This window comes from Rhinoraja longicauda, chromosome 3 (assembly GCF_053455715.1).
Source record: "Rhinoraja longicauda isolate Sanriku21f chromosome 3, sRhiLon1.1, whole genome shotgun sequence".
Classification (NCBI taxonomy): Eukaryota; Metazoa; Chordata; class Chondrichthyes; order Rajiformes; family Arhynchobatidae; genus Rhinoraja; species Rhinoraja longicauda.
Genome location: NC_135955.1, coordinates 64,318,843 through 64,345,723, shown reverse-complemented (window position 1 = coordinate 64,345,723; position 26,881 = coordinate 64,318,843). Strand labels below are relative to the sequence as shown.

Sequence of the window (26,881 nt, the reverse complement as noted above, 5' to 3'; positions counted from 1 at the left end):
TTGTCTGTCTGTTGTCTCTGATTTTCTGAGTTCCTTTACCATTTTTTTTTGCTCAAGATTCCAGCATCTGCAGTTTCTTGTGTCTCTGATTTGACATCTTCAGTTTGGTAATTCAAAATGTTGTTTTAAGATTCAGTAAACTATTTTCTCATTTGTCCTTTAAAATATTTAAATAAATTCACTTAAATTGTCAGGACCTCTGAAACACACCATTCATTGTAGCACATCAAACCACCATGAAGTCTCAAAGAAATGAAAATCACAGATGTTTTGAAAATGTTTTTTGCCACAGGGATAGAAAAAATGTTAGATACACAAACAACACGTGATAAAGGACAGTTAGTCATATCAACAAGGCACATTGTGTTCCAAGTGAGGTTACCATAAAAAAAATGTGAAATTTGAGAAAATTCATCTAGTTCTGTTAACGGGTAAATAAAAATACCAGTATCTCAATGTTGCAAAAGTTCACCAATTCGGAGTATTTGGTTATGAATTCATTGCGGTTTACCCCAGAACAAACCTGCTCTGTAAGCTATCTCCATACTTTCCTGTCCTGCTCCAAAATAAATGCTTTCGCTGGATCAACTGTTGTCTTTATTGTGAACAATCCTCTTCGTGACATGTTATTTATCAACATTAATTTGGTAGGAGTTTATCAGCGAAGTGGTCCATTGAAAGAAAAATACTTTAATTTATTACTTTAAGAAAATGAATAAATTTTCCAAAATATAGCTATTTACAGATCGATTAAAAACCACTCTGTACAAAACCACTGTACATATAAAACAAACTTTCTAGTTCAGTCTAATATTACATGTTTTCAAAAACACAAAATTGTATAAAAGTCAAAAAATAAACTAGTGATATCAGAAGATTGAGGTCTTCATAATAATTTTATATCAAAGGGAAATAATTAGCAAACCACATTAAAGCAATAATAGGGACAAATGTGGGTGTCCTAGGAATTGCTATCCAAAGATTTTACTGACACACCACCATCCTCAAGTATGACCACCTCTCTTCACCATAGTTTCACGTATTTGTCTGTCAAGTTCACGGATAATCCGATCATCGTGAGTGTACACTCCTGTCCTCAGCAAAGTGTCTCTCTCTTCGATGAGCCGAGTGAGATAATTGTCCAAGGCCTCATCTGGATGTTGAACGTGATCTCCAGTCACTTCCCCACTGGCAGGATTTTGCTGCACTGAGGATTGTTTTTTATCATCTTGCAGTTTTAACCTGATGAATCAACAGAAACAATGAGCAAAGACTTTTCGGAAAAAAACAGTAATCGGAATTTAATTCTGACTGGTATTCTCTGCGTGACTATGCTTAGATACTTTCAAGGCGAGGACGGAACGTCAAATAGAATGATTGATGGTGGGTGCCACGTGACAATACAATATGGATTTGAGCCTTACCCTAAACTTTTGATATTTTCTGCAGTAATACTGGAAATGTTAGGGACATTCGCAAACAAAAGTTGAAAGGAGCTACCCAATCTTGTGCCACCAAAATATCGGGCCATGGCCCGAACATGGCCTGCTTGCCAAAATTGTCCATAATTGCTCTAATTTTCTCCAGCCAATGTATTACTGACTTGGAGGGGCAGCCAAGCTGAGATGCTGAGCCTGAAAATAGTCCCAATTCAATCGTGGCGAGGCTAAAGGAACCAAGTGTTATGACCCTGACCAAAAACATGCTAACGTTCTTTTCAGACTGTTGCTGCCAAAGGTCAGACATTTAGTACAGAAACAGGCCCTTTGATCAACAGAGTTCAAGCTGGCCAATGAGCACCCATATACAACAATCCTACAATATATCATTCCAGTTTAAGGAATTGATAAAGATGATTGGTGAGGGTTGGGCAGTGGATGTGCCTACATGGACTTTAGGAACTTGACAACTTGACACTTGACAAGGTCTTTCATGGTCGGCAGATCCAGAAGATTATGTCACATGGGATCCATGTTGAATTAGTAAATATGATCCAAAATGGCTTGGTCATAGAAGACAAAGAATAGTGGCGGAGATGTATTTTTTTCTGACTGGAGTCTGTGGCCAGTGGTGTTTCATGAGGATCAGTGTTGGGACCTGTGATGTTTGAAATATATATATATATTTATATTACTGATTTGGATGAAATTGTAGATGGTCTGATCAGTAAATTTGCAGATGATAAGCACAGTTGTTGACAGCGAGGATGGTTGTCAAGAAATACAGCAGGATTTTGATCAGTTGGAAATTTGGGCAGATAAATGGCAGATGGAGTTTAATATGGAAAAAAAGCGAAATTATGCATTTTGGGAGATCCATTGAAAAAGTGAAGTATACAGTAAATGGTAGGAGCCTTGGGAACATGAATGCACAGAGGGATCTTGGGGTACAAATACAGAGCTCCCTGCAAGCGGCAACACTAGTAGATAGGTGATAAGTAAGACAAATGGCATGTTTGGAGCATTTCTGGTCGTTATACTACAGGAAGGAAGCAGAGACTTGAGATAGTGTAGAATTGGTTCGCTAGAATGTTGCCTGGATTGAATATATTAACTGTAAGGAAAGGTTCGACAAACTTGGATTGTCGTCTCTGAAGCATTTTAAGCTACAGAGTGACCAGAGAGAAGTATAAAAGATGATGAGAGACAAAGAAAGGGTAGCTTTTCAGAAGTGGAAATGTTAAATAGTCGAAGGCACAAGTTTAATGCAAGAGGGCCAAGGTTCAGAAGGATTTGCAAGGCAATTTTTGTTTTTGCAAAGAGTAATACCACCCCTACTTTGAACAATTTTCAATGTCTCTGGCAGAGATGTTGATAAACACTTTAAATGAACTCCAATAATTAAAAAGATTAAAAATGTTGGTACTGGTTTACTACTGTCATGTGCACCGAGATAGTGAAGAAACACGCAGAGGCATGCACGCACGCACAAGCAAACGGGAAATAGTACAACAACATAAAAGAGAAACAACGTAACCTTCTATTCAAATGAAAGGGAGTGTACTTCTTGAACCAAGCAGTTATGGCAAAAGGTTGTGATGCTGGATGATAAGTGCATCCAGCCTTTCCAAGTTGGAGTGTAACACCCAGACAGGAATTAGGCATGCTGGTGTCTGACCTCATGTGCACCTCTAGCTCCCACATTTCAGGAAGCTGGAAACAAGCTGAAGAACTGAAAAAACTACTGAAGTTTGCAGAACTGCTGGTAAAAGGCAATTATGACCATATTGTCTGCCACCTTAACCAACTGTATGAAAGGAAGTAATTGTGGAAATAGTGGACGCTACTGGGTTGTTCATCAGAATTCTTTCATACGTTATGGAATATTTCCTGCGATTTGGAAGATTACAAATGTAACCCCCCTCCCTCATTTAATAAAAAACGATGGATGGAGAGAGAACTACCGAACAGTTTAAGTATAAAGGATGCCATACAAGGAAACTTATAAAATGCCAATATGATTTCTGAAATGGGAAATTGTGTTTGACTAACCTAAATTTTGAGCATTTCAGTTACAAAGATAAAAAAGGCAAGTAAAAATACAATGATTCAGTTGTGTTCAGTTTTGGTAACCCTGGAAAGAAACCATTAAGCTGGAAAGAGTGCAGAGAAGATTTACAAGGATGTTGCCAGGACTCGAACGCTGGAGCTAGGAGAAGTGGTTGGGACTTTATTCCTTGGAGCACAGGAGAGTGAAGTGTACAAAAACAACTGAGGGGAATAGTAAGGTTAATGGGGCAAAGTCCCCCCCCCCTCCCACCCAGCACATAAAAATCAAGAACTAAAAGGCATAACTCGAAGGTGAGAGGGGAATGATTTAATAGGAACCCGAAGGGCAACTTTTTCCACAAAGAGGTTGGTGGGTAATGAGCTCAAGAGGAAGCAGTTGACAAAGGTATAATAATAATATTTGGACAGGTACATGGATAGGAAATATTTTGACATCAGGAGCTTTGGATGTTTCTCATCTTTTATTTTAACATACTGCCATTGTGCTATTGCCATTGAAATGACAGACAAAAATGTGACAGAAACTATTCACTTACACAGGATCCTCACTGTAACAAGATAAATGGACAAGAGGGAGCTAGTGGATGTAGTGTACCTGGACTTTCAGAAAGCTCTTTGTTAAGGTCCCACACAGATTAGAGGGCAAAATTAGAGCACCTGGTATTGGGGGTAGGGTATTGACATGGGTAGAAAATTGGTTGGCAGACAGGAAACAAAGAGGGCTCTGATGAGACCATACCTGGAGTATTGTGTGATTTTTGGTCACCTAATTTGAGGAAGGACATTCTTGCTATTGAGGGAGTGCAGCGTAGGTTCACGAGGTTAATTCCCGGGATGGCGGGACTGTCATATGATGAAAGAATGGAGTGACTGGGCTTGCATTCACAGGAATTTAGAAGGATGAGAGGGGATCTTATAGAAATATATAAAATTATCCGGATTGGACATGCTAGATGCAGGAAAAATGTTCCTGATGTTGGGGGAGTCCAGAACCAGGGGCCACAGTTTAAGAATAAGGGGTAGGCCATTTAGAACTGAGATGAGGAAAAAAAAATTCATACAGAGTTGTGAATTTGTGAAATTCTCTGCCTCAGAAGGTAGTGGAGGCCGATTCACTGGATGCATTCAAAAGAGAGTTAGATAGAGCTCTTGGGGCTAGCGGAATCAAGGGGTATTGGGGAGAAGGCAGGTTTGGGGTACTGATTGTGGATGATCAGCCATGATCACATTGAATGGCGGTGCTGGCTCGAAGGGGCGAATGGCCAACTCCTGCACCTATTGTCTATGTATCTATGTATTCATGGATCTACCTCAGTTTTCAATTACTTATTTTCTCAACAATTCAGCCCACATCTCACTTGCAAAGATTTGAATGGAAAAACGGTTTTGGAGTGGAAATGTAAAAAAGACAAAAAATGCAAATACAAGAAGAGGTGAAACAGCTGATACTTCAGAAGAATTATCTTTCAGTTAGAGGAAAAAAAGCAAGTTTTAATATGCAAGTTATCAAATAGATTACCAAATAGAAAATAGGCAACAGAAAGGTAAAAAGAAACGGAAATCTCTTTATAGTTAAGAAACAGAACCTCTGGATATTGTATAATTTTTCTTTACATCATGCGTGGTTTGAGTTTTTTACATTTTATATCTGTAAACCAAACTAACGCAAGTTATCGTGTTATTGAGGGGGAAAAAACTTAAGCCGTTTTTCTCATTTTTCTCTGGTACCTGTTCAATTCATTCCGAATCTCCTCCAATTCTTGCCGCTCTGTTTTAACCACGTCTTTTTCCTCTGCTGCAAGGTATCGTAGCCTCATATGTTCGAGTTCTTGTTGTTGCTTCTTAAGTCTTGCCATGGCATTTTCTTGCTCACGCTAAGCCAAAGAAATTAAAATACAGACAATTAACTAATTGTTTTGTAGATTCAATAATTGAATGGTTAACCAATTGAACCAGTTGAATTGCTCCCTTTGCATGGTAAAAAGATGAATTTTGAACTTTTAAAGAACTGGATTACACAAATGTACGGTAGTGAGCATATTGACTGGGTGTGTCACATCCTGATTTGGAACACAAATGCCCAGTAACAAAAGAGGCTGCAGAAGCAGTGGACATTGCTGGGCCCATACTTAAGACCTTATGACCTATTACCGGCCACACTTTGTCCTGCCTGTCCTCTTTCCAGATTTCTTCTCCCCCGCTACAATCAGTCCAAACAAGTCTCAACCTAAAATATCACCTATCCATGTTCTCTAGAGTGCCTGATCCGTTGAGTTACTCCAGCACTTTGTGCCCTTTTATAGTATATGATTACTGTCGGGAGGTAACGCCTAAAGTTTTTTCCCCTTAAGTTTTCTTTCAAGACGGCTATTTTTCCAATTACCAATTTCCAAAGGAACTTTTTAAGTAGTCCGCTGGATCCCAATTGAAATGGTGTTATAACCAATTTGGTCCTTGGAATATAAATAGTGCTCCCTGATTCATCAATTGTGTATAGCCAATTTGCATTATGAACACACGTGTTATAAGCAGAACTGCCTGTAGTGGCAAAATTGGAATCAGAAGGATGTTGGCCTAAAAAGGTACCAGGTGATTTTCACCCCATATATTTACAAACAAAAACCCACTGTGAAAATACATGCTATATTCAATTGTTCAAGTTCGCACCACTGTAAGAACATCCAAGATAGTCAAAAGATTAAACTCAATTTTTTTTATACAAGCAATTCTAGAAGTGCAGAGAGTGATAATGCAACTGATACGAGAAGACACCTGTTTATAATTATAGTGAAATGTCCAATCGCTAAGCGCTGAAAAAAATTAATGCTTTTAAAGATTGTAAAATATTAACACAAAGCACAGGACTCCCAGCCTTAAGTAACTCTCTCTTCCAGGTGCCATTCAGAGATCCCCATCATGTAAATAAACATCTTCACATGGGAGTGTCATCCATAAATCTGAAGAATTGTTAATATGCAGCAAGACAAAACGTGGTCAAACCCTGGCCACTACCTACTGATGCTGACATTAGCAATCACCCTGTCAGAAGCTGAAAAACTCAAGTGTAGTTTTCTGAAAATAACCCAAAGTTGACAAGTGGGTTGGAAGACCTGGATGACTTCAAGAAGGAATCACAAAAGTGCTTTTTCTAGAGATTTACAGAGTCTTTGGGCAAATTGTCCAGAAATTAATTAGCTTCAATAGCCAGAGTGAAAAAAAATGCAGGGTGATTTATAACAGTTAATGAGAAATTACAGTCAGGAAGGAATCCATCTCTCTGCTAAATCATTATTTAAAAAAAATTCTTCTGCAAAGAAAATGGACTGCAGAAACAAAATTAAAACTATCTCATCAGCTCAAAGTTGTGGTCTGAATTCAAAGATGTGGTAATAACAAATCTGTCTTCACATTGATCTTCTAGCAAACAAAATTAAAAAAATATGTACACAGTGTAGGCAGCAGCTGGATACTTTCATTACCATTTCACAGGGAAATTTGGATACTTCCTCCTGCATATAATTGTTTATGGAAATGTTTGACAGAACACAAAGATTTGGGATTCACTGGCTGAGATTTCAGACCCACCACAATTCTATAAAAATATTAAAGTTTGTGGGGGTCATGTTTTGACACTATTTTCCAAAAGAAAATTAAAGCAAGATTTATGAACCTCTTGAAACTAAATGAGATTTCTGTAGCTGACTCCATGTTATACTTAAAATGTTACAACAAATGCAAGTTTCCAGTTCTTGACCCATAACATATTAAACAACTGCATAATACACAAGTTTGATGCTGTCTTGTCAGTTGAATGTATATATTTAAAACACAAGAATGAGCAAATCTCAACAGACAAACACCTTGTGTGGAAAGAGAGCCTGCAGCCAGCATATCACACTAAATTGTCAAATTCTTGTTAGGACACCTCTGGGAAACGAGATTACATACTCATAATTGTTGATCTACATTGCACTCTTTCTGAACATAGAACAGTATAGAACAGGAATAGACTCTTTAGCCCACAATGTCTATGTCGAACATGATGCCAAGACCATTGCTAATCTACCTACACATAACCTATATCTCTCCATTCCCTACATATCAAAATCTAATCCAGCACAAATTTGTGTGGAACTCCAATGGTTACGGACATCCAGCCTGAATATCATCCTTCTACCACAACCTTCTGTCTTCTATCAGTAAGACAGTTCTGAATCCATATGATCAGTCACTATTAATCCCATGCATCTTATTCTTCTGGATCAGCCTACCAAGGGGGACTTTATCAAATGCCTTGCTAAAATCCTGGTCACGTAGCCAAGTGAGTGTAACCAGGGTCATAACGTTGGGGGGTTGGCCTGGGGGAGTACACGGACATTGGAGTGATTACGCTTCTAGTGATTTTGGACGATTGGAATGATATAAATGTATCTCTGTACAATGCATTGAGGTGCCTGAAGTCCAGATGACAAAAGCACAAGGGGAGGGATCCCTGCTTCTCAGCCCTGTTTGAGGTCTTATTCTTCCAACTCTTCAGAGATACTACACAGAAACAGGGCCTTCGGACCACTGAATTAGCATCAACCAGCGATCACCCCACCCCCCTCCCCGTACACTTGCGCTTTCCAACACACAAGGGCCAATTTGCTTTTTTTTAAAACCAAAGCCAATTAACCAACAAACGTGAACTTCTTTGGAATGTGGGAGGAAACCGGAGCACCCGGAGAAAACCCATGAGGTCACAGGGAGAACATCCAAAATCCGTGTGGACAGCACCCGTAGTCAAGATCGAACCTGGGTCTCTGGCACTGTAAGGCAGTAACTCTACCACTACGCTGCCCCTTGTCCTTAATCAAGCAAAGTTACACTGTTACATTGAACATGGTGAAATTCTTCAACATCATCTGCCTTTGCTGGGAAACCAACCATGTTTTTCAGGATCTCATAATAAATCTTTACAATTGGGATGCACTGTTTCACGGTAGCAACAGAGTGGATAGGTGTTCTTGGTGATGCAAGTTTAAGAGCGTCAAAATGTATTTGTCCATCAGTGCCCCTAAGGTCTCTGCCATTTACTCCACTTTCTACCACAATTTGACCTCTAAAGGTTCATTACTTTACACTGCCTGGTTTAAATTCCAACAGTCACCACTCTGCCTCGTGTTCCACCTGATGTTCTCCTGCATCCTGAGACAACCTTCTTCACAATCTACAACTCCACCAATTTGTGTCATCTGCAAACATACTAATCACACCACCTAGTGCCCTCCATAATGTTTGGGACAAAGACCCATCATTTATTTATTTGCCTCTACTGTACTCCACAATTTGAGATTTGTAATAGCAAAAATCACATGTGGTTAAAGTGCACGTTGTCAGATTTTAATAAAGGCAATTTTTATACATTTTGATTTCACCATGTAGAAATTATAGCAGTGTTTATACATAGTCCGCCCATTTCAAGGCACCATAATGTTTGGGACACAGCAATGTCATGTAAATGAAAGTAGTCATTTTTAGTATTTTGTTGCATATCCTTTGCTTGCAATGGTCTTTGTCTCAAACATCATGGCAGGCTCTGTACATTGTTATTCAAGTCATTGAGATACATTGCAAATATAAAACACTGCAGTGCACCACTTGTTGTAAATATCCAGTTAGAAAAACACACATCCACCACTGTCCTCTTCCTCTCATCACAAAGCCAATTTTCAGCTCCTATATCCCTTATTTCTCTTAGCAGCCTACCATGCAGGCTTTGTTAAAAACAGTTCCAGAGTATTATCACACCAGTTTCACATGAGTTTGGATGTCCTAACACCTCCTCCCTCAACTCCGTCCAAGGACCCGGACAGTCCTTTCAGGCGAGGCAAAGGTTTATTTGCACCTCTTCCAACGTCATCTACTGTACCCGCTGCTTCAGGTGTGGACTCCTATATCGGCGAGACCAAGCGCAGGCTTGGCGATCGTTTCACCGAACACCTCTGCTCAGTCCGCTTAGGCCTACCTGATCTCCTGGTTGCTAAACACTTGAACTCACCCTCCCATTCCCATACTGACCTTTCTGTCCTGGGTCTCCTCCACTGTCAGAGTGAGGCCCAATGCAAATTGGAGGAACACCACCTCGTATTTCGTTTACAATCCAGTGGCATGAATATTGATTTCTCTAACTTCAAGTAACCCTTGCTTTTCCTCTCTATCTCCATCCCTCCCCACCCTGTTTTCTGACCGTTTCACTGTCATCCTGATTAATTTTGTTGATTGTATGCCTCTTTGCCACCTTCCGCATAGCTAACAATGATCCAGTCAACATTTCTTTGATCATCGTCTGCTTTGATCTGTCGTTTTCACACCTTATCCATCCACATATCTCCAGTCTCCCTTGCCCGACTCAGACTGAAGAAGGGTCTCGACCCGAACCGCACCCATTCCCTCTCTCCAGAGATGCTGCCTGTCCAGCATTTTGTGTCTATCTTTGGTGTAAACCAGCATCTGCAGTTCCTTCTTACATAGTTCTGATGTTTAGTTCTATCCCCATGTGAACTTTGTTAGAGGCAACACACAAACTTAAACATAAAAACTGAAGACAAAATGCTTACACCACTAATTACAGAGGTGAATGTTGATTAATTGTGTTATTAATGCTAAAAAATATTATCGGTGGACCAATTCTGTGCCCCCCTATCAGCAATTTCAGATTTTGCGAAGCACATTACACTAAAGGATCCCACTGCCTTTATGATGCCTGATGGCAAATTAACACTGAAATACAAAAACACATTCTCCATTTCCCTCCCTCACTTACTTAGGCATCATTTATCCTTCAGCATTTATCAAGTGTCCTTTCTGCACGCAAGAAACCTATCACTCAATAATAGAGAAAATAGGAGGGCTGTTAAACAGAAACATAGAAAGCAAGTGCAGGAGTGGGCCATTCGGACCTTTGAGCCAGCACCACCATTCAATATGATCATGGCTGATCATCCAGAATCAGTACCCTGCTCCTGCTTTTTCCCCATTTCCCTCGATTCCGTTAGCCCCAAAAGCTATATCTAACTCTCTCTTGAATACATCCAGTGAATTCGCCTCCACTGCCTTCTGTGGCAGAAAATTGCAGATTCACAACTCTCTTGGTGAAAATGTTTTTCCTCATCTCAGTCCTAAATGGCCTACCCCTTATTCTTAAACTGTGACCCCTGGTCCTAGACTTCCCCAACATGGGGAACATTTTTCCTGCATCTAGCCTGTCCAATCCTTGAAGAATTTTATACGTTTCTATAAGATCCCCTCTCATCCTTCTAAATTCCATTGAATATAAGCCCAGTCGATCCATTCTTTCATCATATGTCAGTCTCGCCATCCCGGGAATTAACCTGGTGAACCTACGCTGCACTCCCTCAATAGCAAGAATGTCCTTCCTCAAATTAGGAGACCAAGACTGCACACAATACTCCTGGTGCGGTCTTACCAGGGCCTTGTACAACTGCAGTGGGACCTCCTTGCTCCTATACTCAAATCCTCTCGCTATGAAGGCCAACATGCCATGTACTTTCTTCACTGCCTGCTGTATCTAGGATGAGCCAATATGGTTAACCTTTGATCTCAATTTGCATTAAGAACCTCACGAGCAGCATTAGCAGAGATAATGAAAGGATTTGTTTATTCGCCATGAGTAAATATTGATGCTGAATGTAGCTTTTCAGCACAACTTAGCTATGTATTATTGCCCCACTGACCCATTACTATATATTTTGCATTACTTAGTAGAAACAAAACCATTACTGACATGTTTAAATGCATCCACCATATTTGATATCAATGTTATGGTGTCCTAAAAATAATCCTAAGTAACTCAATGAATGAAAGGCGTAAAACTTTGGTCAAGAAATAAACACATCCAAACAAAAAAATGTTTACCTAAGATTTACGAGGTATAAAAAATTATTATATTAATGGTTTTTTTCTAGAAAATGTATTAATGTACACCTATTCTAAAGTGCTTTCGCTTCTGCAAGATGTATGCTGCCAGTCAGCATCAACAAAACTCCCAATTAAATGCTGAATCCTGAAAATGAGTAATTGTTAGTAATTTCTTATGGCAGCAGTTGAAAACTGAACGACAAATGATTATTTCAGTATTAATTATGTTACAGTTTAATTCCTATGTGAAATCATAATATGAAGAGAAAAACAGATCAGTCATTTTGTTTGACTGTGTTGTTGTTCGTCCTTCGGGTTCGAAGACGACCATGACTTCACTTTCAGTTGGAGGATTGGTGACTGTGGGTCCGGAAGTGACTGCTGAGGCCAATCCGGGCCCGGAAGGCACGCCCACACGTAGGACACAAGTGGATGGGTGCTGCAGTGGAAGTGGAGGTAGCCCGGGCCTTGTGCGCGGTGCGTTTCCTATGTGCCTCTGCAGTGCGTCTGTTCTCTGCTGCACGGGCTCCTGTGGTGAGCTTGCTACGCCAGGTTGGACGGTCCAGAGCAAGAGACTCCCAAGTGCTGAGGTTGATGTCCAAGTCTTTGAGGGACACTTTGAGGTAGTCCTTAAACCGTTTCTTCTGTCCTCCTACTGAGCGCTTGCCCTGACACAGTTCTCCATACAGAAGCTGTTTTGGCAGTCGACTCTCGGGCATTCTGACGACATGGCCTGCCCATCTGGCTTGGGCTTTCCGTAGGAGGTGTGGACGCTGGGGATTCCGGCCCATTCCAAGACCTCTGTGTCGGGAATTTTGTCCTGCCACCTGATGTGAAGGAGTCTGCGTAGGCAGCTCAAGTGAAAGTGGTTGAGCTGTTTGGCATGTCTGCTGTAGACCGTTCAGGTCTCACTGGCATAGAGAAGAGTGGTGAGTAGCACTGCATGGTAAACCTTCAGCTTGGTGGTAAGGCCGAGTCCTCTCCGCTCCCAAACATTCTCACGGAGTCGTCCAAAGGCAGCGCTGGCCTTGGCAATCCTGTTGTTGACCTCAGCGTCAATGTTCACCACTAGCAAGAGTGTACTACCCAAATAGGTAAAGCTGTCAACTGCCTGTAGGTTCTGCCCCTTCACCGTGATGTGTGGTTCTTGGTAGGGCTTTCCAGGCACGGGCTGGTGCATAACTTCAGACTTTTTGGTGCTAATGGAGAGACCAAAGTTGTCACAGGCCTGTGAGAAGCAGTCCATTTCGTGCTGCATCTTCTGCTGGCGTTGTGGGCGCAGTCATCAGCAAACAAGAAATCTCTGATGATGGTCTCCTTCACCTTTGTAACAGCTTGCAGGCACCTGAGGTTGAACAGCCTGCTGTCAGTCCTGCACATGATGTGTATTCCATCCTGGCAGTCACGGAAGGCATCAGTCAGCATGGCAGAGAAGACCATGCTGAAGAGTGTAGGGGCAAGAACACAACCTTGCTTCACGCCGTTTGTCACTGGAAAGGCTTCCGACTCGTCTCCATCATCTAGCACTTTCACCATCATGCCGTCATGGAACTGCCAAACAATCGTGATGAACTTGCTGGGACAGCCAAACTTCTGCATTATCTTCCACAAACCATCTCTGCTGACAGTGTCGAAGACCTTTGTTAGATCGGCGAAGATCACGAACAGGTTGCTGTGCTGCTCTTGGCATTTTTCCTGCAGTTGGGAAGCAGCAAATATCATGTCGACAGTTCCACGTCCAGTACGGAAACCTCACTGGCTTTCTGGAAGGAGACCCTGCTCAAGGTGTTGAATGAGACGGTTGAGCAGGATGCGAGCCAAGATCTTCCCAGCTATGGACAGGAGGGACTCGATGATTGGCGCAAGACAGGCAATCAGTTTCATTTATATTTGAAACTCCAAATGTTGACATTCCAAATTCATTTTGTTTATTTCAAGACTTTATAGTGCTGGAAAACAAGCTGTTTAATGCATAACTGACACCATTTTGCGGGGGGGAGGGGAGGGAGAGGTTAGTCACATTAACTATTTATCTTAAATGAATTTACAAGTTAACATACAAAGATGCAAATAGAATTTCAACAATTGTGGTGCAACTTTTCATATAAGGTGGTCATTTTGGTTTCAAATATGGAACTCAAATGATCACATTTATCACCATTGAAAGAAATAATAGGCCTGTTACCTGTTTCAAGCGAGCCAACTCTTTCAAGGCACGTCCCCACTGTTGCTTATAATGCAGTTTGGATTTGGTGGCTGACTCCAATTTCCTTTCAAGTTCCACCTAATAAAAAATAGAGATAAATAAGAGATATTGAAATCCGATTACTAAAAATGTCTTCTTGATGACTAACTTAATGCCCCTTGTAAATAAGCATTAATCTAAACAAATACAATGTTGCTTTTTCCAAAAACAAGGACTTTTACTTAACATCCTCCAGATGAAATGTATTTCTTGTAATTTCAGACAGCTGAACACATAAAAGCAAATGGACTATAATCAGTTTCATTTATATTTGAAACTCCAAATGTTGACATTCCAAATTCATTTTGTTTATTTCAAGACTTTATAATGCTGGAAAACAAGCTGTTTAAATCTGTTAGAATCTGTTAAAATGAGAACATTAGTGGAACACTGCAGAAATTGAAATATTTAACCTCAAGTCTTGGCTTTCTGGATCTAAACAAAGCGCACGGAATAGATCAGTGATAAATAAATAAAAATAACATTGATAATTGAATGACAGTTTTCATCTTTGGAGGTTTGGAAATTAATCATGGGCAAAAATTCGGAATGACTGGAAAAGCAATGGCTCAAGAGTATCTAACATCTCAGAAAAGTACTGAAAGTGCATTACATACACTAATGACAGTTGCAAAAAGGTACATAAAGGATTGACTCAACAACAGCTAAAGAATAAGATCAGAATGCATAGTCAAGGCTGAAGCAGGGGAACAGCAAGGAAACAGTGGAAGGATTAATCATGGCTCTGGAAGAAATAAGAATGAAGCATAAAAGGCAGGGTCAGAAATAATATTTTTAAATGTGGAACTTTTGAGGGAATAAACATACTGTATCTATCCATTGTCTAGGATTCCACATTGTTTAAAAGCAAACATTTAACATGCATCATTCTCCTTTGCACATGCAAGATAATTTTTTTAATATTCTAGACATTACAGACAAGCATCAGATGCAAAACATTCACGAAAGTGAATAGAAATGCTCCACAAGTCTGAGACAGCAAGAAGATTCTGAAACACAATATTCTGAAACTTCACTACTTATCCAAACGGAAATTTCACAATTCCAAGAGTCAATATAATATTGTAGCTGTTGAAAAGAAGATAACAACATTGCTTGTTTAACCAACCTATTGTAACTATTGCAACTATTTTTGAAAGGTCACTGCAGATTCCCCATCTTCAATCTAAAGAGGAATCAATATACTTACTTTCATTCCCACGAATATTATTGAAAATTAAGATAATTTCGAAATTTCTAGGAAGACAAAAATTACGCAGCATGCAAACATTTAAATATCTAATCACTTGCAGTTATTTTATCTAGTACAGCTGACCAACAAGTGATATTCAGTGGATCAAGTTTATTTGATGGAACAGTCAAATGAAGCATTCTGATGTTAAAAGACTGGATTGGTTGTGGTAACAGGCAGCTGGCAATTCCCAGACTTCCCATCCCACAATTGGTTGAATTGAACAGAGTGACATTCCATACCATTTGACTCTGGGGTTACAGACATTCATGGCTTACCCCCAAGCTGTACACAGGCCATTGCTGGTGTTTCTCACTTGAATGTATTGTTAACTTTCATTAAAATGGTACGTGGTTTGGATTATTATTCCTTTGCTGCTTCAAACGGTCTCAAATGAGAGAAAATGTAAAATGGTGTAAAAGGTCTTTGAGCATGAGCTGTCATTTAGGACAACCTATGGACAGAACTTAAGTTTTCATTGGTGATAGCTTAGTCACTGATCAGCTTTGCTTTGTGGAAGGCACGGTGCAAGGAACAGCAAGGCCTTAAAAGTTAGTTGCAATGATAGGGTGAGTGCGGAGAATGAATCTCTGATGTGAACCATGCTCATGGACATCCATTCCATTATCATACTTGCAAAACAGTACAAGAATTTGGTTTTGTTATGAAATCATCTGATGTGAACGAAAATCTGAAAATATATTGTAGACATTGAATTTAATTCTACCTTTTCTAGAGTTAATAGATTGATCTCTGATTGAAGTCGAATTTCAGGCTTGCTGCCCTGCTGCTCCTTGTACTGATGAAACTCTTTCTCAAGCAGTTTGTACTTCTGTTCTGCTTCATGGAGCTGTGGAGAGTTCATAGAAGTGAAAAAAAGACTTAAGAAACAAAGGAAGTCAGCTTATCCTTCAGATACTGAACAGATGCTCTAAAAATTCACATTCAAAATAAATGGACTTTTAACTCAACTAAAGTACATGCAGACAACAGCAAGACATCTGAACACTGATCAAGCTCTGGTTTAAAAAATGAGTGAATAATGTCATTGTTTACATCCTGCTGACAGAGCAGGCGGCGATACAAAGCAGCGACATATAACGGGCTAATCCTTCTGTAGCAGATCATTATTTATCCATCTATTCAGTTAACACTTCACTGGTTGTTTATACAGTACCACTTTAACATTTATATGGACAGTACTTGATTGTAACTAAATCAAGCAGTCAAGCTAATAGACTGAAAACTTAACTTCCACATGTGATTTTTCCAGGAAAATTAAAAATTGTTTTTCAGCCAAAAATGAAGCAATAACAATGCATTAAAAAAATATTGATTGATTGTGATCCTCAATGCCTCTGACCCAATAATCTACACAACAAATTCCAGAAAAAGAACCTGCTTTTGAACTCTTGGCAATAAAAACTAAAATTGAAATTAATGCAGATTACAGAGATAAAGTTTCCAGAAAACTATTAGCAATTCAATGCCTGAAATGTATCGTGTTACAATCCAAAATGCATCATGGTTAGTGGACAATCCCAACATGTAAAAAAATTAAATTTTCAGAGTAATGCCGTTGGAAAGCAAACTCACAATTACAGCAAATTTATGTTATTGCATTTGCTAACCTCAAAATCCATACTTAGTTCCAATTGATTAGCAAGATTAATGTTAAAAAAGTACTCGACGAACAACTTGTAACTTTATTACTCGATGTCAAATTTCCATAATAAATTGGCAGTCAAGCTAATAAAATGCAATAAAGATTAAGTGACTTTTAATTTTAACTCAAGTGTGGCCTACCTGAGTAACAAAAACTTAATTAATGGAACCTCATGTCTAATTTCTAATTATTCAATCTATCAAATAAAACCCATGAAATAGCAAAATACATATGAAAATAAAAGGCATCTGATGTGGTTGATAAATAATAGTGTAAGACTCAGATACAAAAAAATTAAGAGCAAATATTAGTTGATTAGAATTTTATTCATCATCACATCTTTTCCTCTTTGCGCAGAAAAAGTTTGCTTGACAATAACAACGGTACTTTTTATCACTTAGATTATTTTTTGTTCAGTAGATAAACAGGTATTACCTCAAACAAAAACTTCAGTTAATATTATCTTCATCCCGTCCTCAAACATGAGAACTCTTTTGCTCTTCAAGTTATTACATGGGATTTTAAACCGAGGTTCTTTGACAGAAAATGACAGAAAAAGGCTGCTTGATGGTCATAATTGACCTGATGACCCAATAAGCTTGTTGCCATGCTGTAATGCTCCATGATTCCACAAAAACTGAGAATCAAGACAATTGAATACCAGACTGAACTACCAATCTACATTGTGTGCTTCAATCACAGGGTGGGACTGGAAGACCCTACTCTTCTGAGTGCCAAGAATGTGCCCAGGATGATTTCTTGGTACAGGCTGAGGACAAATATAACTTTGGCGGTCGTCATTTGAGTGACTCAAATGACTTAGTCATTTAAGTAAACCCCCAGTCCCAGATTGATAGGTGACTTCAGAGATTCAGGTTCTTGATTAGCACAGATGTCAGGGGTTATGGGGAGAAGGCAGGAGGTTGGGGTTGAGAGGGAAAGATAGGTCAGCCATGATGGAATGGTGGAGGAGACTTGATGGGCTGAATGGCTTTCCTCGAACTTCTGAACTCAGTCAAGGACAAAATGATGAATGCTACTTTACATTTTAAGCAGTAAACATTTCCCTGAATAGATACTGAAGATGAGAAAACCTTCAGAATTATCTGACAATGGACATGTGAAAACAGGCATCGACATCAAGCTGCAGGCCAAGTGAACAAAACCTTTATGATTTCGATAAATAAGGTGCATGTATGTAACATCTTTGCAAGGGCACAACTTTCTCAACAAAATTTGATGTTGAGCCAAGTAAAGATTTTTAAAATAAATGTCCAAAGGTAATACTTGATGAAATGCCAGAAGTAGGAAGACCGGAAGCAGAAGAGGAGGAATGCAGCTATCTCAGAAATCGTGGGATTAGTGTCAAATAGCAGTCTTGGAGAACCTAAAGTTCAGAAGTACAAGGAAATGTGGTCAGGAAACTGCATTCTGGAACTCAGATCTAGGAGTGAAAAGGCAACTCTATAGAATTCAGATGTAGATGTCTGATGCGATGATCTGATAAATAACACGACAAATTAAATGTAAAAAAAAGAAATATTCCAGAAATACTGCATCCTAGGATTACTACTGAATCAAAGACAGGGATAAGACAAAATTAACAGAAAGCTGGATGAGCATAATAAAGAACCTTCACAATCTTTAGACTATTTAGACTTAATTCTGCCTTTGATTTTTCCTTATTTCCCTTACCTGCTGCTGTAAACGCAACTTATCGTCTTGCAACTGATTGAACTTCAACCTTTCCAATTCCACCTGATGGGCAGCATCTGTAGTGGAGCGCCGTGTGGTGTCTTGCATTTCGCGCAACTTGCGATCGTGATCATCTTGTAATTCTTTCTGCAGTCTCTGCAGCTAGACACAGAATAACGTTGAGTTTACTTTGAAAGAATAGTTATAATGCCTTGATAGAATAGTTATAATGTGCAGTATGTTCACACATTCCCACATAAATAATCTTCAAAAACTACAAATTCCAATCACAGATTCCAAACAAAGATTCCTATTCTTTCTCCCTCCCACAAAACAAACAAGAGGAAACCTCAGAACAGCTTGAAATTCAACTCAAAGCTGCATTTCCAGTTCTAATACTGAAATAAAAATACAAAAGGCTGGATATATTTAGCAGGTCACGTTGCATCTGTAGAGAAACAAAAGTCTAGATTTCAGATTTCCAGCATCTGCAATATTTTGCTAGTTCTGTCATTGAATGTCAACAAAAACAATGTTTATGAAACCAAAGAATCTTGAAAACTAAAAATATCCAAATGGTTTTCTTTGTCAACTTGATCATTAAGAAATGGTTAATTAATTCTCATTGATTCTATAACTATTAATGATGGGGTGAATTTACAAGTGGTCAGAATGAGAGAGAAAAAAAGATTTTGGAAGGTTGTGAAACTGAACGAGTTGAGCCAAGGTGAGGGGAAAACCACGCAAACAATTTAAAACACGATGAAAGTTTAAAATTGACTGGCCACTGAAAAAGGAAGCTAATAAGCTGGTGAGTAGAGGGTAATGGGTAAAGTGGACAAGCTAGCAGTTATAATAAAGGCCTCAGAGGTGATATAAGTGGAATGAGTTATTGAAAGATATCGTACGCAACAATAACTCCCAAGTAGAGACTCAGTGGCAATTCTGAAACCGTTCATTGACAAGAGCACAAGGTAAAGTTTCAATGGATTCAAACAGCATCCTCGCTCAAACTGATTCAGATATTGTTGGAGAAGGGTCCGAAGAAGGGTCTTGACTCGAAACATCACCCATTTCTTCTCTCCAGAGATGCTGCCTGTCCTGCTGAGTTACTCCAGCTCTTTGTGTCTTTCCTCGAATCATGTTGGCCTGCAGTTGACATCATTAATTCCTTCACAAGTTCTAATGGCTACTCTCCTACATTCTGCTCTGCACTGACATCTACAATTAATTTTAGGCGCAGGTCTTGTTCTGAGAGGTTGAGGAGGCAGACAAGTGACCTAGCCCCTAATTCTTCAAGTCTGCTCTACCCATCTCTAATAAAAACCGAGAGGGACTATTACTCAATTATCTGGTAAGCCCAAGAAATGCAGCATTCAGAAATTCCAACATCCAGAAGGGAGCAGTTCATTTCATTAATGCCCTTTCATAAGCTCCAATCCCTTTCACGACACATTCTTACCCACCACTGGATTACAGCAGCAAATTCCACTATGTCATTTTTAAATTACTCGAGTTCAAAACCAGCAACACCACTAGAACAAAAGATTCATACGATGAATATTGTTGACCCAGGTATGTATTGCTATTCATTCATGCAGGGCGAATATACAGAAGACCCCTATCTACCATCAACAAGGCCTTTTCTATAGAAAAGGAAATATAGAATAATTCTAATTTTAATGTCACTATAATTCCATACAACAGGAATGTAAGAGAGTGGCCATTAGAACTTGTGAAGGAATTAATGATGTCAACTGCAGGCCAACATGATTCGAAGAAAGACACAAACAGCTGGATTAACTCAGCAGGACAGGCAGCATCTCTGGAGAGAAGAAATGGGTGACGTTTCGAGTCAAGACCCTTCTCCAACAATATCCGAATCAGTTTGAGCGAGGATGCTGTTTGTTCTTGCTCCCAAGATATCAAATTTCAAAATAAAACTACACAAATAATTGGTCCACCATGATCATATTAGAGCTAGTGGAGGACAAGGACACATCGCCAGGCCAACTCCTACAACTCTGACATGGTGCCGCCATCAGGATAATGGGCCTTTATGGACATTAAGACTAACACTTTTTTTAAAAATAATCGAACTTGAAGGGTACAAGATGACACCTAAAATGTGGGAACTCTTGTGTACTGACTCAGTGTGATTTAACTGTGCCTAGTGCATGGTAGGATTGTCACTGAACTGTATGGAAAAAAAAGAATCACTACTTACATGCATGTGACAATAAAGCGCTATTTACTCATAAAGGCTTTTATCATTTTCATTTGTGCAGAAATAAAATTTAAATACAATTACCTCTATTTCACCATTACCAAGGTGGCGCTCTCTTTCTTCCAAATCTGTCAAAGTTTTTTGTAGTTGTTCCTCCAGTGCAGCGTATTCAACCACCTGTCATCATGAAGATATGCAGATGTAGAAATCCTTTCCAAGAGCAAATACAATCCACAAAACACATTGCAATACCCCTTTCAAAAAAACTAATTTCCACCAAAATTTTATTCATGCAATTATTTTAATGATTAATTGTCCATGCTTGCAATTATTTATTTACAGAATGTGTTTCACACTGACAACGCATGCTTATTGACCATCTCTAATAGTCCTTATGTAGCAGTGATTTGGCTTCTTAAAACACCACAGACCTGGTAATGTTATTCCCTGCTTTATGGTTAGGGTATTCTTAGACCCAGCATTGATGAAGTAACAGTGACAGATTTATACGTTAGGATGGCTTTCAAACCTCTTTTTTTTTTAAACTGTACCTGGCAGTGTTCCCATGTATCGACTGCCCTTGAACTCCATGGTGGTAGAGTCTTGGATTTGGAATGTGTTCTCGGAGTAACCCAGGCAAGTAACTATAGAATATTTTGTACATTGTGGATAATTAAGTCACAAACCATGTTTATGGCGGTGGATGGGATGTCAGGTCGGTGCGGGTTTGTGCAGTTGGTGTCAAGGTTCACAAACTCTGATGGAGCTACATTTACCTGGGCAGCTGGCGAATATTCCATCACATTCCTAGCTTGAACCTTGTACTTTGAGGAAATGCTTTAAAGGTGGGAAGTGGCACATCAATCACTGTAAGATAACACTTTTTGACCTGCTTTTGTGGTCACCACCTTTTTATGGCTAATCTAGATGTGTCAAGGGTATGGAAACAGGCTCTTCACCCCACCAACTATACACTCACGATCAAGCACTCATTTGCACCAATTACATTCTATTCTTCACACATTCCCATTAACTTTCCCTGGATTCTAACACTTACCATCAAGCATACGGGGCAATTTATCGTGGACCATTAACCTACCAACTTGTATTCCTTGGGCCGCGAGAGGAAACCAAAATAGTCTGAAGAAACCCATGCCAGAGAAAATATAAGTGCCCAACATTGGGAGCTGCGAGGTGGCAGCAAGGCTGAGCAAGTCTACTAATTCTGACATCCTGAGCTGGACGTAAATATCTCCACACAGATGTTGATGTTGCAGGTGTTGACAATCAACGGCATCATTAATACCATGGCTACATGGATATGGTTTCCTTTTTGGACATTGCCCTTAGGAACTTATACAGCAATGTCTCTAGGACCTCCCAGCAAAGTCCCCAATTCATAAGACATTAAATACTTTTTATTCACCTGCTGCTCTTGAGAATAAGTGGAAAATGAATATCAGACCTCCTTACAATTGCTACCTCCAGTATTCCCTTACATATGCCATTCAAGTTGAGTTGGGAAAGCAACTGCTTATAAAACACGGTATTGTTGTAATGTTGGTTAACAATGACAGTAAAATTGAACCACACTTCTAAAAATATGAAAATGCAGATCAGTGCAAGGAACCAGAATAAAACTACTTTGCCACCAGGCAACTCTTTCCTCCCTTCCTTACCTTTTTCTTCACAAGAGCTTCCCTCTCTCGGTCTCGCCTCTTCCATTCATCAGCAAGGGTCTGCATATGTGCAAACTCTTTTTGTTTCAACTATGGGTTAAAAAAACAATACATAACTCATTCACAAAAAATTTACTATTTATACTATACCAACAACACAAAAAAGATTGTATTTTGGTCAGAAAAACTGTTTAAGTAATTAATACAGCTAGTTCTTGGGTATCACGAGAATTAAAATGTAAAAGGATTCAGAAAGATTTAACTCTTCTATATTGCAGACGTGTTTAATTTTAAAAAAACATTAACCGAATTATATAAAATAATAATTTTGATGTGATTAAATTATTTTCAGAACAATTTAAGTATAATTTGTACAGAAAGACAGTTTGCCCGTTTATATTTGCATTGATGCAGAAAAACATGTACCTGATTCTCAAACAAATTTTCTTGCATTTCTTTCCACATTTCCAACTCGAAGGCCGCTTTATATTCCATTGTCTCACGTGGCTCAGTATCAGCGACTAACTCCGAAGCCTGAACTGGCTTAGCTGGAAGATCAGATGGTTGTTGCAGTCCAATATTGGCGCTCTAATGTTAAACAGATATTCGCCAAATTAACAAGGAACATTTCTGCTCTAAGCAGATCTTGATCTACCCATAAGTAGGGGTAGGTCATTCTGAACCACGAGACTGTTCCACAATTCACTCTGCATCTTTATTTATTAAATCAGGCTTGTTCATTTAGTTTAAAAATCTCACCCTTGGAATCATAATTATTTCAGTATTTTTGAGAAATTACAAACTTCTGAAAAACTTGAAATGGAAAAAAATCCTTCCAGATTTCCATCTTAAATACACAATTCCTCAATTCATTATATTGTTTTGCTGTCTGTAGCCTCAGTAATTCTTCCAACGATTTAAACACTCGAGTCAAATTATCCCTTTTTTCTGAACAGTGTACGGTTGCCTCCATCACAGTGAGGGGGTGTTTGGAGTCACTGTGATGGATGTTTGTGTTGGGGTCATGTGTCTTGCGTTCTTTTTTTTTTGTGTGTGACTGCAATGTAATTTCGTTCGGTACCTCGGTACCGAATGACAAATAAAGCTCTGTATTCCTGTACTGTAAGTCAAACTGCATAAACCAACCCGCTAAACCTGCACTAATCTTGCACTAAACGTTATTCTCTTGCACTGCCCTTATCGTGTATCAATCTATACACTGTGAATGACTCGACTGTAATCATGTATTGTCTTTCCGCTGACTGGTGAGCACACAACAAAATCTTTTCACTGTACCTGACCACATGACAATAAGCTAAACTAATTTAAACCTTCACCTTGTTATCTTTCTGGGAATCTATCTGAACTCATAAGAACAAAATATGCTTTCAGCATTGCTGAAACCTGGTTACAGTACTTCAGATAGTACCTCAGCAAGTGAGGCACAGCTTCCTTCCCTTTGAAATTTGAGATCAAGGCCAATATTCTATTGGTGAAAAAAGGAACTGCAGATTTACAGTGCCCTCCATAATGTTTGGGACAAAGACCCATCCTTTATTTATTTGCCTCTGTACTCCACAATTTGAGATTTGTAATAGAAAAAAATCACATGTGGTTAAAGTGCACATTGTCAGATTTTAATAAAGGCCATTTTTATACATTTTGGTTTCACCATGTAGAAATTACAGCAGTGTTTATACATGGTCCCTCCATTTCAGGGCACTATAATGTTTGGGACACAGCAATGTCATGTAAATGAAAGTAGTCATGTTTAGTATTTTGTTGCATATCTTTTTCATGCAATGACTGCTTGAAGTCTGCGATTCATGGACATTACCAGTTGCTGGGTGTCTTCTCTGGTGATGCTCTGCCAGGCCTGCATTGCAGCCATCTTTAGATTTCTGCTTGTTTTGGGGGCTTGTCCCCTTCAGTTTTCTCTTTAGCATATAAAAAGCATGCTCAAATGGGTTCAGATCAGGTGATTGACGGCCATGCAAGAATTGGCCATTTTTTAGCTTTGAAAAACTCCTTCGTTGATTTAGCAGTATGTTTGGGACCATTGTCTTGCTGTAGAATGAACCGCCGGCCAATGAGTTTTAAGGCATTTGTGTGAACTTGAGCAGATAGGATGCGTCTATACACTTCAGAATTCATTATGCTACTACCATCAGCAGTCAATGAAGATAAGTGAGCCAGTACCTTCAGCAGCAATACATGCCCAGGCCACGACACCCCCACCACTGTGTTTCACAGATGAGGTGGTGTGCTTTGGATCTTGGGCAGTTCCTTCCCTCCGCCATACTTTGCTCTTGCTATCACTCTAATATAAGTTAATCTTCGTCTCATCTGTCCACAACACCTTTTTCCAGAACTGTTAAGTACTTTTAAGTACTTCTTGGCAAACTGTAACCTGGCCGTCCTATTTTTGTGGCTAACCAGTGGTTTGCATCTGGCAGTGCAGCCTCTGTATTTCTGTTCATGAAGTCTTCTGCAGACAGTGGTCATTGACAAATCCACACCTGATTCCTGAAGAGTGTTTCTGATCTGTCGGACTGGTGTTTGGGGATTTTTCTTTATTATAGAGAGAATTCTTCTGTCATCAGCTGTGGAGGTATTCCTTGGCCTGCCTATCCCTTTGCGATTAGTAAGCTCACCAATGCTCTCTTTCTTCTTAATGATGTTCCAAACAGTTGATTTTGGTAAGCCTATGGTTTAGCTGATATCTCTAACAGTTTTATTCTTGTTTCTCAGTCTCATAATGGCTTCTTTGACTTTCATTGGCACAACTTTGGTCCTCATGTTGATAAACAGCAATAAAAGTTTCCAGAGGTGATGGAAAGACTGGAGGAAAGACGTGGTGCTGAGAGCTCTCTTATACCTACATTAAGGAGGCATTTAAACACACCTGTGCAATTAAAAACACCATGTGTCTCAAACATTACGGTGCCCTGAAATGGGGGGACTATGTATAAACACAGCTGTAATTTCTACCCTTTAATAAAATCCGACAATGTGCACTTTAACCACGTGATTTTTTTCTATTACAAATCTCAAATTGTGCAGTAGAGGTAAATAAATAATGGGTCTTTGTCCCAAACATCATGGAGGGCACTGTAACTCCAGATGCCTGACCTGCTAATTTACCCCAGCTCTGGGTTTTTTCATGTCAATATTCCATCATTTTATTTTGAATTATAGCAGTTGGAATCTACCCAAACCTGCTTATCTCCCCAAACTATCCATTTCAAAAAGCTTTGCAATCCACTTAATACTGAACTGTAGCAACACTGTTAATACAGCTTTGCATTAACTGGTGCAATAAAAATAGTTAAACAATGTAACAAGAGTTTTTATTCATTCCATAGATGCTCTTGCAAAACCTAAGAATATGCCACATGCCTATTAATAATTTCCTTCTGCAGTGAAGTTATGATAAGTGAGACAGACCCTATTTCTTCAATTTAAAAATAAACACCCTCATTCCAAAATGTGAAATTACTCAAAAGGTCAGAAGAATCTTTAAACCAACTTTAGAATCTAGTTCATATTCAAAGTCTAAATTATATTATATTGATGATAAGTCAATGGTCCTTATGATTCCTTTAAGATTTCCCTTTATTTACTTTGTGCCACATTTGACTGGAGTCGTTGATTAAGACCTTCCTTCCCATTCAAATTTCCTTATCACATTTTTGTGTCAAAACTAATTTGGAACAGTGAGCACAAAATACAAATGGTGAAGTTCCATCACAGTGATTTGATCTGTACCCCAAAGACAAACAACCCTCACATTTCAGAGGGGTTGCATTCCGAGAAAACTATTCGTATCACAATTTTCTGTAATGTAGAATCCTTTTCCTACAATGCAAAGTTATAAGCAGGATGTTTTTCTCTCATATTAAGTTACGTTACAGTTGTACAAGACGTTGGTGAGGAGAACAGTGTTAAGTTTCCCTCACCCTGCTCTAGGAAGGATGTCATTCAACTTGAAAGAGTGCAGAGATGATTTATGAGAATGTGGCCAGGACTCAACATCCTGAGCCAGAGGAAAAGAGTGGGCAGGCTGGGACTTTATTCCTTGAAGTGCAGGCCGAGGAGTGATCTTGGATGTATAAAATCTTGAGGGTAATAGAGAGGATGAATGCACCGTCTTACCCAGGCTAGGCAAGAGGGGCAAGATTTAATAGGAACTCGAGGGGCAGATTTTTCCATTCAGAGGGTGGTAGATATATGAAATGAGCTACTGGAGGAGGTGGCTGATTCATGTAGTCTTACAGCATTTAGAGGAGACTTGGACAGGTACATGGATAGGAAATGTTTGGAGGGATTTAGGCCAAACAGGCAATGAGACTCTTAGATGGGGCATCTTGACTGGCATGGACAAGTTGGGCTGAAAGGCTTGTATCGATGCTGTATGACTCTATGAGTAAGTAATTTTTAAAACAAAATGTCCCACAGCCATTATTTAACAGGTGAGGTGAAGTGAAATTAGACAGAGGATGGACAAATCCGACATATTTGGCACAGCACCAAAGACTCAGGTTTGATCCTGACTACGGGTGCTGTCTGTGCAGAATTTGTATGTTCCCCCTATGATTGCGTGGGTTTTCTTCAGGTGCTCCAGTTTTCTCCCACATTCCAAAGTGTGCAGGTTTGTAGGTTAATTGGCTTTTGCAAATTACCCCTAA

At 39.3% G+C, this 26,881-nt stretch overlaps 1 protein-coding gene across 1 annotated transcript in view; it reads right to left on the bottom strand.

Annotated features, from left to right (window-relative positions):
* Window positions 1-814: 814 nt before the first annotated feature.
* The window catches only part of cep120 (centrosomal protein 120), a 64,318-nt gene continuing 38,251 nt past the window's right edge, over window positions 815-26,881 (bottom strand). Inside the window, exons 14-21 of the mRNA XM_078397011.1 lie at window positions 22,620-22,781; window positions 22,194-22,283; window positions 20,599-20,691; window positions 18,288-18,449; window positions 15,654-15,776; window positions 13,615-13,713; window positions 5,238-5,383; window positions 815-1,242 (exon numbers count right to left, since the gene is read on the bottom strand). Of these exons, the coding sequence (XP_078253137.1) occupies window positions 1,005-1,242; window positions 5,238-5,383; window positions 13,615-13,713; window positions 15,654-15,776; window positions 18,288-18,449; window positions 20,599-20,691; window positions 22,194-22,283; window positions 22,620-22,781 (1,113 nt within the window). The 3' untranslated portion in view covers window positions 815-1,004. The remainder of the gene's footprint in view (window positions 1,243-5,237; window positions 5,384-13,614; window positions 13,714-15,653; window positions 15,777-18,287; window positions 18,450-20,598; window positions 20,692-22,193; window positions 22,284-22,619; window positions 22,782-26,881) is intronic.